This window comes from Sturnira hondurensis, unplaced genomic scaffold (genome assembly GCF_014824575.4).
Source record: "Sturnira hondurensis isolate 20B ecotype Veracruz unplaced genomic scaffold, ASM1482457v3 Scaffold0000167, whole genome shotgun sequence".
In the NCBI taxonomy this organism is placed as follows: Eukaryota; Metazoa; Chordata; class Mammalia; order Chiroptera; family Phyllostomidae; genus Sturnira; species Sturnira hondurensis.
In genome coordinates, this window is record NW_028072798.1 from 5,384,148 (window position 1) to 5,398,497 (window position 14,350).

General features: G+C 54.4%; 1 protein-coding gene across 2 annotated transcripts in view; it reads left to right on the forward strand.

Annotated features, from left to right (window-relative positions):
- Positions 1-14,350, forward strand: part of ZDHHC14 (zDHHC palmitoyltransferase 14) — a 224,135-nt gene that overhangs the window by 153,544 nt on the left and 56,241 nt on the right. For both annotated transcript variants that reach the window (XM_037054696.1, XM_037054760.1), the window contains exon 3: positions 9,495-9,653. In XM_037054696.1, coding sequence (XP_036910591.1) covers positions 9,495-9,653 — 159 coding nt within the window. The remainder of the gene's footprint in view (positions 1-9,494; positions 9,654-14,350) is intronic.

Sequence of the window (14,350 nt, forward strand, 5' to 3'; positions counted from 1 at the left end):
AGCCACAAAGGACAGAGGACTTACCCTAGTCACCAGAGTGTTTACAGCACCAGGAATACCATTCAGTATGCATATACTAGGTACCTAATAAATAATTGAGCGAATGAATGCATGAGTGACTGAATGAAACCTCCACTGAGGAGTGCAGGAAGCTCATTCTCTGAGGCCGCTTTTTTCTATTTTTTAAGGCAGACAGAAAAAGATTGCTTTGCCCAATTCTCAACAAATATTTCCATTGTGTTTCTCTCAGTACCTTGTTAACACTCCCGTCGTCAGGTTCTTGTGGAGCCAACGGTGCCTGTTAAATTCTCATCTGACAGATGGCTTTTCCAGCAAGTTCTCTCCGAGAGGAGGTCCGTCCCACAAGCCCTTTGATGACCAAGTCCAGAAAAAGCCCAAGTCCTTTGCAGTCCCAGGTGAAATTATGTCCTGTGTCGTGGAACCAGCTTCCCGTCCAGGGAGAGGCCAGGCCAAGCCTGCGCCACTTTGTAAAACACAGTTGTGTCGTTTGCACTCTCTTCCCACTCTCTTCGTCTGTCACAGCCCCCGCTGCCCTTGAGTTGTTCCGACCACTTACGCCCTCTGAGCTGGCTCGGGGCACACCTGTGAGTCACAACACCATCAGCTCTGTTCTCTTCTTTGCATCACTCCCTCTCAGAGCCAGAAAGCATCCTGCCTGGCCCACTCAGTTCCTCTTACTGAGGGTTTCCCTGGCAGCCACGGACCCTAGCACAGGCCCCTTGTGCCCTGCCTTGCTCACGAAGGCAGGGCCGCCAGGTCTGAGTCTCGGTGGGAAAAGTTTGCCTGCCCACCACCACCAGCTGCATTTCTTTATAAGGGATCAGCCCCAGGTGTCCTTCCAGATCCTCACCCCCAGGACTTTGCAGTAGCCCCCCCACCCCTGTGCCTTCCCCCCTGCATAAAGGGGCCCTCTCCAGGTCTCTGCATCCTTAGCTTGTTGCCCTCACTTGAGGGCAAGCCTGTCTCTCTCTCTCTCTCTCTCTCTCTCTCTCTCTCTCTCTCGCCTGCTGCCGGTCCTGGCTGAGCTTTGTTTCCGGTCCTCTCTGTCCAGCCCTGCACTCCTCAGTCACAGCCACCGCCCACCTTGTCCCCAGGAAACCCCGATTCTCCTGCCTGCTCCCACCTCCTGACCAGCATTTCCCACGCCAGCAGCCACACACCGCTCCTGGCCACGCGGGAGGGAGCACTCTCAGGTGGCATGGGAGCCAAACACACTGGGGCAGGCCTGGGTTTCCCTGGGTTCCCAGGGCCCTGGCGCCCTTGCTGGGCGGGTGGCAGGGCAGCCTCCCAGAGGGAATCCCGGGTGCGGGTTTTTCCCCCTGAACACGGTCTACACAGACCAGGAGCGCCCAAGCCTCAGCCCTCGGCCGTCTTGCCAGCTGAGGCCTCCTGCTGTCCCATGTCACTGCCAGACACTTCTCTCCGGGCTCGGCCCTTCCTCTGAGCCCCTGTTCTGTATCTGCACCTTTCCTCACACCAGTGAGCCCCCTTCCTCTTCCGCCTGGTCCCTGTGCCTTCACCCCAACGCCCACGGCCCCCTGCCTTGGGGGTGGACCAGCCCGAGCTTGGGACTCATCCTCGTCACCCACCTGTGTCTCACTTACCTCGTCTACTTCTGGTTGGTGTTACTGTTTGAGTCTTTCTGCCATGTCCCTACTCCTCTCCATCGCCTCAACCAGCACACCATTTTAGGCCAACATCTTCAGCTTGCGTTCCAGACCTCTCCCGAAGGCCCTGAATCTGTCTTGCGTCTCCCCGACTTCCGTCCGTCCTGCAGACTGCAGCCAAAGAAGTATTTTTAAATGTGACTGTCCACGTTACTGCACAGCGTACAACCCTTCTTGGCTTCTGTGTGAGGCTTCTTCAGAGGAAAGGAACCGACAGGAGATACCATATTTTTTCCCTGTATATTCCACATTTTTCTGCCCAAATTTTTCAGGAGAAAATAAGGTTGCGCATTATACATGGGTAGTACCTGAAATATCTTGTATCTGTTCCTATGTTTTATAATGATGTATTACATAAAATTTCTAGTACCATAAATATGTTTTAAAAATAAATGCTACAATTCCTTTATAATACCAAAAACCCCCACAAGTATCTAAATATAAATAAAAATTGAATTAAAAATTAAAATGAAAGAATTTTCCCCCCTGAAAGTTTGTGCCCAAAACATGGGCACTCATTATACACGAAAAATAATAGCTATGTATTTTTCAGATTTCATTTTCAGGGACCGGCCCATGGGAGGGCGGGGCAGGTGAGTGTGGCATCTGCAGGGCAGGCTGGAAAGTCAGGCAGGGGCTGCTGCTGAAGCCTGGCGTCCCGAGCACACAGGGTAGCAGGCCGGAAATGCAGGCAGAGTTCCCATGTTGCCGTCTGGTAGCGAATCCCTTCTACTCGGAGGACCCTCAGCCTTGGCACTTAAGGCCGTCAGCTGATGGGTGAGGCCCGCCCACATGCCGGAGGGTAGTCGGCTCTGCTCACAGTCTGCTGACTCAAGTGGCGGTCCCATCTGAAAACACCTTGGCAGCAACATTCACCCTGGGCTTGACTGCACACCTGGGCACACAGCTTTGCCACCTGGCACCAGACTAACAGTCAAACCCATCCGCACTTTGGACGAAGGCCGGGCTGCTGCATGGCCCAGCGCCACCCGGTCCCCACCCTTCTGTTGGACCATCTGCCACACACTCTGCGTCCTGGCAGCACTGGCCTCGTGTCACTGCGCAGCTACGCCATCTGCCTCCTGTCCCCAGGCCGGCACACAGGCTGCTCCTGCTTGAAATGCCTTGCTGGCAATTGCCAGTGTGCGTGCAGACTCATGCACACGTCCACAGGGACGACCCCCTACCCGTACCGCACATACACACTGCCTAGGGATTCCCAACTCAGCTGTCTCTCAGAGCCTGGGCCAAATGCTACTTACTTCTTCTGGAAAGAGTCCCCACATCCGGCAGACTTCCCTGCTTCTCTGTTGCAGAGAAACATGCTGGGTAAGGATGCATTTAGTTGTGCGGTTATTTTATTAATATCGGTCACTTCCTCTGGGCTGGAATCTCCCTGAAGGCAGGGGGCAGGTTGGTAGTGCCCACCAGGGCACCTCCAACTCTCAGAGGAGCTGAGCGAGCAAGCGAGTGAATGATTTGGAAAAGAGTAACTGGGCCCTACGTGCCGTGTGTCTTCCACTCCTCGGAGGACTGACTCTGCAGACTTGGGGCCCACCCTTGCCCATGGCTTCCCCATGTCATCTTCCCTTGTTTTCTTGCTGCTGGCTTTGGGGACGCTCTCTGCTCCTCCTTGCGATGGGCCCCGCAACGCAGAGGAGGCTCCTGTCTGCCCACCTCGTGGCTCGGGTTTGAAACTCCACCTGCATGAGTCTCACCTGTAGCACCAGCCTCGGTCCTTGAAGACAAATAATTGAGACACATTGATGTAACAGCTTTCATCTGCAGGAGGAGGGCTGAGGACTGTTACTCCCTCATGTGCCCACATGTGCATATTTGTACAGAAACATTCGTGGAGGCGAAGCCGATGCCGGCCAATGGAATAGTGAGAAAATATTCCCATTTCGACTTGTGAGCGGGAAACTAACCAGTATCTGTAGACTGAGCAGAATTTGCTCTATTCCCCCCACCAGCAACTTAAAATAATAGTTGACTTGTCTAAGATCTGATCATGTTAATATTTTCTTACGATCTTGGAAGTTGACAGACTATAAGCCAAGAGACCTGGTTGAGTAGCTCTATCAGGAACCACCTTCCTTCACGATAGATCAGCCCCTCCAATGTCGGGGATTTTGTGTCCCAAGTGTTGCGGAGGGGCCTCCAGAAAGTTCCAGACCTATCAGCTCCAACGGCTGCTGTCCTGCAGCCCATGGGACAGACAGAATGGTTAAGGCTTGAGTATAAAGCACGTTGCACTTCCCTGTGACACGTGTCCTAATGCGGAGGTGCTTTTGCTTCATTCAGGTTCAAGGCCTGTTAGTGGAGGTCCTTCTTGCTCGGGCGACGCTGTGTCAGCTGGTGAATGGTCTCTGAAGCGTCAGCACCCACGAATGCCACTGTTCTGAATCCTTTTGGTAAAGGATAAGAATTGTAACTTACGTCTTTTGTAAATTGGAATTTTTCTCTTTGCATTTTGAAAAAGCAGAGTTCATCCCTTGATGCAGCTGTCCCTCCTTATCCTCGGAGGGTATGTCCAAGATCCCCAGTGGATGCTTGAAACCGCGAGTATTACCGAACCCTGTGTGGACTATGGCTTCTTCGCTACATTTGTACCTATGATAAAGGTTAATGCACAAATTAGGCACAGTAGGAGATTAACAATAACTAGTAATAAGGTGGAACAGTTCTAACACTATCATGTGATAAAAGTTACACGAATGCGTCTCTCAAAACAGCCTACTGTCCTGCACTCATTCCCTTTCCCCAGAAGATGCGGGGCGGGCGGGGGGTGGGGGTCGCAGCGCCCGCGGGGCGGGCACCCAGAACAGCGGCGCACTTGGAAACTGGTGAGCCATTTGTTTCTGGGATTTTTCACTCGATACTTTTGGACCACGGTTGACTGTGGGTAACTGAAACCATGGAAAGCAAACTCATCATTAAGGGAGACCACTACATGGTAAAGGTCAGAGGTTTCAAAATTTCTACTACGTTGTCCCTGCATTTGGGGGCAGGGACTAATGAAATGGCAGACTGGTGGGTCTCTCTGAATGTGAGCTCTGTTGTTCTCTCAAGAAATGAAAAGGCCTTGCTTTGGGGACACCAGATTCCAAACAGGCTCACGACTTCTCTTTGAGTGAAAACCTTGCCCGACAGGCAGTTTGCGTCCCTGACCTCCCACTGATCAGCCCCCTTCCTCTCTCCCCAGCCCCTTCACTCTCCGCCAGGAGCGAGGCCATGGTACTGTTTGTTCCAACTCTCAGCGGTTGGGGGTGGAAAGGAAAAGACCACCCCAACTGTTTTAAGTTTTTTTTCAAAACGCTCGTGTATAAAAATGTCCTTCAGAAGTACTGGGTTATATAAACCTGCAGGACTATTAGAGGTCCCCCCCAGAAAAATTCTAGTGTTCTTTAACCATTAACTATCGCAGGCTTCAATTACTCTTTGTCCACAGCTGCATTTAAACCACAAAGAGCAGCACCAAGAAGCAGAGGCGGAATGGTTGCCAACAGCAAAACCCAAAACCCCAAGCCCCAGTAATTCGGGAGTAGACAGGAAGGCCACCTTCTGGGCCTCGTGGCACAGGGCCACAGTGCTCAGCATCCCCAGGGATGAGAAACAGATTTCAGGAAGGCCGTTGGCGTTGGTCTGAATGTGAAAGGGAGCATTCTTTTGTCCTTAGGTAGGTATTTGAAGCCCTGGGTTTAAGGCCCCGTGACCCCCACCTGTCCTGGGAGCAGGCCTGCCTGCGTGCCTTCAGTCCAGGGTGGCTGGTGAGTGTATGGTGCGAAGGAAACTGCAGCCTCGGGTTGCCCTGAGGTGGTCAGCAGCCCGCTGTGCCAGGCCCTCCCTGGTGGCTCTGACCAGCTGTGCATGGTAGGTCTCTGCACCAGCAGCAGCTGAGGACATGTTGGAGAGTAGTGACGGCCTCAGAGGGGCCTTGGGACAGGTGTTTCTGGGGAGGGAGGAGTCCCTGAGCAGGGAGACTCTGCCAGCTGGGCGTGGAGGAGCGGGGACACCAGTCCTGTGCATCCCAGCTCGTTGCTGCCAACCTGCCAGAATAGTTGGCCTAACATTTAGAAGTCCATTCTTTTTTTTAGAGATTTTTATTTATTTATCTTTAGAGGGGAAGGGAAAGAGAGAGGGAGAGAACTATCAGTGTATGGTTGCCTCTCGTGCATCCCCTGCTGGGACCTGGCCTGCAACCCAGGCATGTGCCCTGACTGGGAATCGAACCACAGTCCTTTGGTTTGCAGGCCCATGCTCAATCCACTGAGCTACACCAGCCAGGGCTACAAGTCCATCCTTGATGACCCACTGTGTGCTCAACACTGTGGACATGGCAGAGGGTCAGGCATGGTCCTTGCACTCCAGCAGCCTCCGGGGAGCCTGGGAAATCAGCCCAGCAGAGGTCCTGGACTTCCCTCCAGCTGAGAAAGTGTGTGTCCTTCCCTGCACCCCCTCCCTGCACAGGCAGCCCCAGCACAGCGCTGGCACCTAATGGCCCGACACAGCTACTGAGGGAGCAACTAAGTGAGCTAGGTACGGGAGCAGCCTGAAGGGGGAAACAACCAACCCTGCTGGCAGAGTTTCCCGGAGAGGCTTGAGCAGACCCTGCAGGACACAGGCTGTCTGCCCAGAGAGGGGGTGAACACGACGTGGAGGAGGTGTCACATGTAGATGTCTGTTAGGGAGTGCAAGGAGGCCCCCGCGCCCCGAGCACGGGCCCTGGGGGGCACTGCACAGCCAGAGGAGAGGGGCTGGCGGCTCGGAGACTTGAGCCTCCCCCGTCGCCTGGACATCTTCACCAGACTTGTGCTTAGGAAACGGCTCTGGAGCCCTAAGGAGAGTGGACTGGGATGGGGAGGCCAGGAGACCTGCTGCTCCCCAAACGCCCCAGCGGACCCCCCACTCGCTCCCTCCTCCCCCCTAGACATCTCTGCTCATTTATGGGCCCTCCACTGCCTCTGCTTTATAGTAAATACTCTAAACATCAACTGACTTTTTTTTTTTTTTTAGTTCTGTGGTCCTTTAGTCACCCAGTGATGGCGTAGCTGGGCCCTGAATCCAGGTCTTGTGGTTCTTCCATTTCTTTTACCTAAAGTCGCAGAGTTCAGTGATTTGGTTTCATTCATATGCACCGGTTTGCCATGCCAGCTGAGTTCTAGCCTTCAGCTCACTTTACATCAGAGTTTTAATCTTTCAGAAATGTACTTTGAGACTACAAGGCCACTGGCATTTGTCTTAAGGAGCGCTAGCAAATCCTCTCTTTCAGGCCTCTGCCACGTGGACCCAGGCTTTCTCAGCAGTCATTCCAGCACCGATAAGTTTGTCATCCCTGCTTTGTAAAATGTCTCCTTGACAAGTCAGTTTTAGACTTTTCTGATTGGTTATGGTTACTTTTAAACCTGTATGTCTGACTTTCTAGTTTTTCCACCCCTGTTTGCAAGAGCTACACAGACACAGTAGATTTCACAGCTGACATCAGGCGAGGGAGACACCGAGTCCTGATGCGTTCAGGCCGCAGCGGCACCCCATTGGCAGCGGCAGAGATCTGACCTGATCCGTGGAGGGTTCAAAGCCAGTTATCTCCCCTGGCGCTCTTACAGAAGCGGCTGAGGCCCTCCTCTTCCCTGCCAGCTCAGTGCCGCTCCAGGCGTCGGCCCAATTTAGCGCCATTCCATGGGGCAGCCGGCCGGGGTGCCGGGCAGAGGGCGTCCTGCTTGGCGAGGCCACCCAGAGTCCTCGGGATGGCTCCACAGCTGTCTCATTGTTCCAAGTGGAAGGGTTGTCCTCACAGAGGTAAAGCAGAGGGGCCGCTCTGCAGCCCCCTCCCACTGTTCCCAGTCACCAGGCTCTGGATGCTGGGTGGCCGGGAGTGATTGGTGAATCGACTTCCTGTGAGAAGCTGTGTTCTCTGCGTGTAGCTCTTCACCACACACGTGAGTGTACTTGGGTCCAGCACAAAGAGGAGTGTGAGAGTAAGGTGTGTGCGATGTGTGGGTGGGGAGGACCCACCGGCCCCCTGAGCAGAGTTCTCAAGCTTCCATGTGCACAAATCCCAGAAACTCTTGGAAAATGCCTGTTCTTCGGTGCTAACTCAGGGTGGGGCCCAGAACTAGCTCCCAGGGTAAGCGCCGGGATGAGCAGGCGCTGCCCGGACCACACTGGAGTAACAGGCCCTGGTGCAGCAGTCCCCAGCATTACCACTACCACGGAGTCCCGTTCCAGGGGGGCTTCTGAGACCCCCAACTCCAGGCTGTCTCTTACCAGTGAAATGGTAAGAGAAATGAAATGTGAAATGTCTCTTTCACTTACCAGTGAAATGTCTCTTACCCTTCGTGGGGGGCCCTGAGTGCATGACAGGACTCATTGCTACCACTTTGGAAATGTACTGGAAGTACTTAGCAGTGGTTGCTGTCCGGTGCTGTGTCCTTTAAGTGTGTGTGGATTAAAAGGAGCAGCCACCTTCAACGTTACCAGCTGTTTTGAGGGAACGCCATGAAGGGTCCCTAGATTTCCTCCTGCCACCAGAGCCCACCCTGCTGGTGTTGCTATCACAGAGTCCCTGCTGAAGCGCACACAGACAGTCTCACTCTTGGCCCTCCTCCGGCAGCCTGTTCTGACCTATGGCTCCAGGTGCATCCCCCTCCCCCTCTCCCGGTCTCTCTGCAACCTCCTCAGGCTGGGAGGAGCCTCAATGGGGATGCACCTGTATGTTCCACCTTCCCGTGGGGCTCTCGGCCTGCCGCCACTGGACTTGGCCAGGCAGCTCTGCTGCCCTGGGCCTGCTGGAGGGTCCGTGCGTTAGGGGGTTGTTCTGAGCTCCCTGGTTGATTCTAATATGAACTCAGGGACGGGAACCAGGCTGTGAGATAATGTGAAGCTTGAATATCAGATGTATTTGTATTTTCTTCAACGTTTACAAAACTGATTCTAACAAACTGAAAGGTCAGACAATAAACAAAGCAAATTATCTTTAAAATATACACGTAATGATTTTAAATATACATATTTAAATCTGTTTCCACCCCCCAATACCTGTTTTTTTGAAAAGGCCAGTGGGCAGAATGGAGAGATTCTTGAGCTGGGTTTGGAGAACTCCGCAGGAGAAGGAAATTGTCCCTGACGTCAGTGTCACCCACAGTTACCGCATTTTGCCGTGTCTGATGTGCACTTTTTGCCCAAAGTTTTCAGGGAAAAATAAGGGTGCACATGATACATGGGTATAACGAATACAGAACGTGGTGTACAGTCCACGTGTAGTGTTCACGGAATGTGGGTGCGCACTGTACATGGCAGCACACGGTGAACAGGGCAATGCAGCTGTCACAAATGGAACCCAGACCCTCGGGCATGGAGCACTAGGAGCTGGGTGCCATGTAACAGTGTGGCCACTGAAGAGGCAGCCTTCTGTGTAGAGTCCGTCACTCAGGGTCCCCAGTTTGTTTGTGGCTGTGGCCCAGGGGAGGGAGGGGGCATGGTGGGTGAAGCCCAGGGAAGCTCCCACTTGTGCTGCACCTCATTGGCCAGAGCTCAGTCTCGTGGTCTCTCCCACCCGTGTGGATTAGTAAGCGGGGTCCGCAGCCCTGGCGAGCAGCTCCAAGGCTGTGGAAGGGCCGGGGCTCTGGGCCCCAGTGAATTTGGGTGCCCATGTTCGGAGTCTCCTGGAAAGGCACAGGTACCTGGGGGCCAGGTACGTGGGCCTTTCCCTGGGGAATGTGGATCCGAGGTGCTCCAGGTGTGAGGACCCGCAGAGGTTAAGTGCTCTGTTAAGGGCATGTGCTCTTTTTGTTCTTTTCTCCACAGATATCACAAATGGCGCCAGTTCAGGGGGGTACCGCCCGCCCCCCAGAACCAAAGAAGTCATCATCAATGGCCAGACTGTGAAACTTAAATACTGTTTCACCTGCAAGATTTTCCGGCCCCCTCGTGCTTCCCATTGTAGCCTTTGCGATAACTGCGTAGGTGAGTAGAAGCAGAAACCGCCTCTGTCCCTGCCCCTCCTGCCCGTCGCTGGCGGAGTTGCTGGTTCCCTTTGAACAGACCTGTGCGAGAGAGAGTCCGCTTGCGGGTCTCTTTAATCCTTTGAAACTGGACTAGTTAATATTTCCATGTCTTTGCCTCCTGCCACGGACCCCCGTTCACCAAGCCCAGCGTTCCCAAACTGTTTTTCTCTTACGCCCTGCAATACCCCCTGTCCCAGTGCAATGCCCTGGGCCTTCTCCCTGGCGCTTGTGCCCCAGCATGGGGGATGCCTGTTTCCTGGAGCCGCCAGGGCAGCAGGCGTGGGAAATCAAACCACTCCCCCCCCTAAGTTCCTCCATTGCCCAATGAGCTGGCTGCAGGTATTGCTGGTGTGCTCTGAGCGGGTCTCCCGGGTACTCTGGCAATTGGTGTGGGGAGCTGGGGGCATTTGAAGTGAAGGAGAGAAAAGGGGCAGAGGCCAGGAGGCTTCTGAACCTGCAGTTAGGATTGTTGCTCTTCCCAGAGCCCACCACGACCTCCCCTGTCTATCTACTGGCTTTCCCCAGGACGGACTAGGGAAACGGGCAGAGGGAGCTGAGTAGAGCCCAGAGGCCCTTGGTTGTAAGACTGTCATGCCACTGCCACCCGCTCAGGATTTCCAGACTGATGTGGGTCCCCAGCCCCTTGGGGTGAGTTGGCGAGCCCTTCTGGTTGCCCAGACTGACAGCTGCCAGCCACACCCGCAGACCACGGTCTTTGCTGGGCTGGAGCTTCTTAGAGATGAGGTTGGCAGGAGATGGCAAAAGACCCGAGGCATAGGGAGGGCAGTGGGAACCTGGAGAGGCTTCACACCCTAGGGAAGCCCCCGTTTCTTCAGCCCCACAGCCCGCCTCTCGGCGAGCTGGCCAGGGCTACTCCTCGTGCCGGGAAGGGTCGAACACCTCGGGCCAAGCCCAGTCCCCTCAGGAACAGGCCATCAATCACTGCACACTCTTGTTGAGTCTGCCGGAATGTGTAGTCTCGATTCTCCTTGGGGAAAATAAAATGTTATAATGTACTTCCTGCTATGCCAAGCAGTTTTCCCTTTTTTGTCTGAAGTTCACTTTAAACATCCACAATTTGTGAGGAAGCCCATGGTTTTCCTATCAAGCCTTGTCTTGGTTCTATTAACCTGCATAAATCACCTTCAGCCTGTGTGCCGCCCTCCACCCTGAGTGGAGCAGCAAGTCTTTCCCGGGCGGGAGGCAGCCTGCAGCTGAGAGCCCGGATCCTGGCCCCACAAGGCCTGGGTGCACGCGGCTGGGTGCACACGGCTGGGTGCAGATGCTGCCAGCTCTGGGACTTAGACAAGCGACTGCAGCTCCCCTTGCCTTGGTTTGCTCATCTCCTCAATGGGGCCCATAACAGTGCCTCCCTCTGCGGTGGCAGAGAGAGTAAACGGTTCAGTGCTGGTAAAACCCCAGAGGGGTGCCTGGGGTACACTGAGACCCTGAGCACGCGGTTGCTGTTGTCACTGCCTCTCCCTTGGCATGTTTGATTGGCCTTCTCAGGATGATTTCTTGATCTCTGTAGCCTTGCGCAGGCGGGACGACCAAAACTGTGCCTGGTGCTCGATGTGAGGGCCCGTCGGGGTGTCTACCAGGACAACGACAGCCTTAGCGTGGTTTCTCGTACCCTCCCTGGTGACTCCGGCCCCATGAGCCTCTTGAGGACACTCTTAAGGCAACAAGATCACAGTGGCTTAAATAGCTTCAGGGGAACAGTCTGTCGGGATTTTCAGGGCCCTGTCTCAGGTTGTCATTCGGATGTTGCATACATTATGTGATGGACTGGCAGGTAGGTTATGCTGTTTCACCTAAAACCGCCTGTCGTTTTGCACACCTTCCCCTGGAGTCCAAGGTCGTAGTCCAGCTGGCACTTGTTGGTAGGGAATTGGTAACTGCGAACCTGAGGAGGTCACTGGGCACCTCCTGCTCTTCATCGTTCATGTGCGCCCGTGACGGTCTCTGTTCGTCACGTGTGTCCATTGGTCTCAGTCCTCTGCTGTTGCTCAGCCGGCTTCCTCATCACGATGAAACTTCCTTCCCCATCTCCGTGTCTTAACACTGCCTTTGGATTGTTGTCCAGCACTTTCTAAAAGGTCATTAATTCTCTCATTTGTTCCCCACGTCGCCCGTAGGCTTACATCTTCCTTAAAGAACCCTGATGACTTAGGCGTAAAATCCCCGTACGAACGTTACATACCAGCCCCAGTTAGCGGCACACTTCCCCTACCGGGTAACTGTTTAAGATGGCATCCTCTCTTACAGAAACCACCAGCTGAGAAAATAAGAGTCCCCATTGGTAGTATCCCGGAGCCATTCGGCAACCTTTCGGAGAAGTCCAAGTCACAGTGGCCGTCCAGCACGCCACAGCCAAGCATGCTGGTGCCCTGCAACTGGGAGGCGTGGGACAGCGAAGGAAAAGGAGGGCAAGGGGGAGGTTTGGGAGTGAGTTCAGAGGAGGAACACTGGACCGAAAGCCCATGGCCAGCCGCTGCCTCTGAGCATCATTTCACGGTTCTAGGAGGACAGGTGAAGGAGTCGCATACAGTTGATTTTAAAATAAAGCTACTCACGGCACTCCTGCAAAAAACCACTTAGTGATTCAAAGCTATGCAGCTTCATTTTCTCAGCTCATTAAGCTACGTTCAGGCCTTTGCTGGGACCCATTAGCAGACTGGCAAATTGGGCCTTCTGCATTTGGGAAATAGAGGGGAAAGCGGATGTCTCCCAGTGAGAAGTGTAATTGCAGTTTGCCACTGTGTTATTTTTAGATGGAAAGTTTTTATTGAAAGAATTCTACTCTTTGCAGCCAGGGGAAAACACACAGTGAGGTGCTGAGAGCCAGGGTGGGCACTGGCAGTTTCCCTCCCCTTAAGGACAAATGAATTTGGGTCCGTCCTTCCTGGGCACACAGTACCTGTAAATGTCAAATGTAACTTCGCGCTGGAAGAGGAGAGAGGGGAAATGCCATTTCCCAGGCAGCTCAGAAGTATAGTTTTCTTTGTGAAGAGAGTTTGAAATGCAAGCAAAGTCGCCAAGGGTCTGTAGGTTAGCTGAGGACTCGGGGGGAGCTCTCCCGGGAGCACACTCGGAGCAAACACAGAACCTGTTCGCAGACACTAGTGCCTGGGGACCTGGGTCTAAAGACAAGCAGGCCCAGGCCTGCGTCCCGGTCCTATCATTGAGGAAATGGGAACCCGGGCAGGTTGCCACCCCGCACTGTTCTCACATCTGTAAAATGGGGTTACCCTGGCACTTCCTCCCGCGCGTCTTTCAGGGATTAGGGGAGGTGGTGCCCAGCACAGCCCTGGTGCCCACCGCGGGCTCAGGACATGTGTGTTGTTAACGCTGTGGTCGTGGGGAATGGAACACATGTAGGGCTCCCAGACGCTTCCCGGAACGAGGGGGCCTCCACGGGGTTGGGCGTTGCCTAGTTTTTCTGGGACCTGGTAGGGTTCAGGTGACCGGATGCATGGAAGTGAGTCTCCTCTCTCTTCCTGCCTTTGTCATCTCTGAATCTGTCTCCCGAGTGCTCTCTCTGTACGGTCATCACGTCACTTCTGCACCTTTGAAACAGAGCGTTTGGGTTGTTTGTTTATCCCGGCAACCCCCAGCCACCAGGCAGTGCAGCCAGCTCTGTTCTCGCAGCTCCCAGGGCCCCTTCGGTCATTAAAGCAGAGTCCCCGAAGATCCGGGAAGCGAGCCCCCAGGAGGACCTCTCACCCTGGCTGTGTGTGCGCTCAAGTCCCACCTGAGCCCCTCCTGCTCCCCTGACCAGGGCGATGCTTTCGGGAAGCCTGTCTCTCAGTGGGCTCTGAGCCAGTGTCTACCCGCCTCACTTCGACCAGGCAGCAGGCAGCTTGGTCTGGAGGCTAAGATGGGGCCGCTGAACTCTGCAGCCAGCCAGATCCCAGACTATGCCTGGCCTGGGGAGGGGGACGCTCTTTGCACAGCTCCCTCGAGTCTGGAGGGGCTGTGAGGCAGAGGAGGTGGTGCAGGGAGCCTCTGGGGAGCCCTCAGCATTGCCATACTCTCCTGGGGGGTGTGGGGCAGCTGTCCCATTGCCTTCTGTCCTGCCCTTCTGTCATTGCTGCTGTGGGTGGCACAGAGAACCCCCACACACCCTCTGCACAGGCGAAGTGTCCATTACTCTTTTTTTGGAAGAGCTTCGCCATCATCTTTAAAAGTCCTTATCTCCCCCTTTCTTTGTAGCTGTGCTCTTTCTCTCCTGGGTGTTTGCGCTGTCTTACCTCTGCCCCTCAGTGCCCCCTCTCCCCATCCAGCTGCTTCCCCGTCGGAGGTGGGTTCCTGAGCTGGGACTGCAGATATCGCACGTGTGTGCACGCTGTGCTGTGCGCCCCTGCTGCCCAGGGAGCCATCCCGGCTTCACAATTGTAGCAACTGAGATTTATATCTGAGGTCTACAGTGGCCACCACCCTCCATTCTAAAGTGTGGGCAGGCCTCTGGAATTTCCTTGTAACTGATTGGGTATGGCGAGAGGGCTATTCATTTGCCACAGGAAAGTCTGTCTTCGGAAGGGAATGGGGTCAACTGGCATTCGTATCCTACCAGGAGCCAAAACACACAGGGCTTTACCGCCCCCCCTCATTTCCAGGATCCTGGCTTTTCTCTCATATTTAATGGGCCCCTGT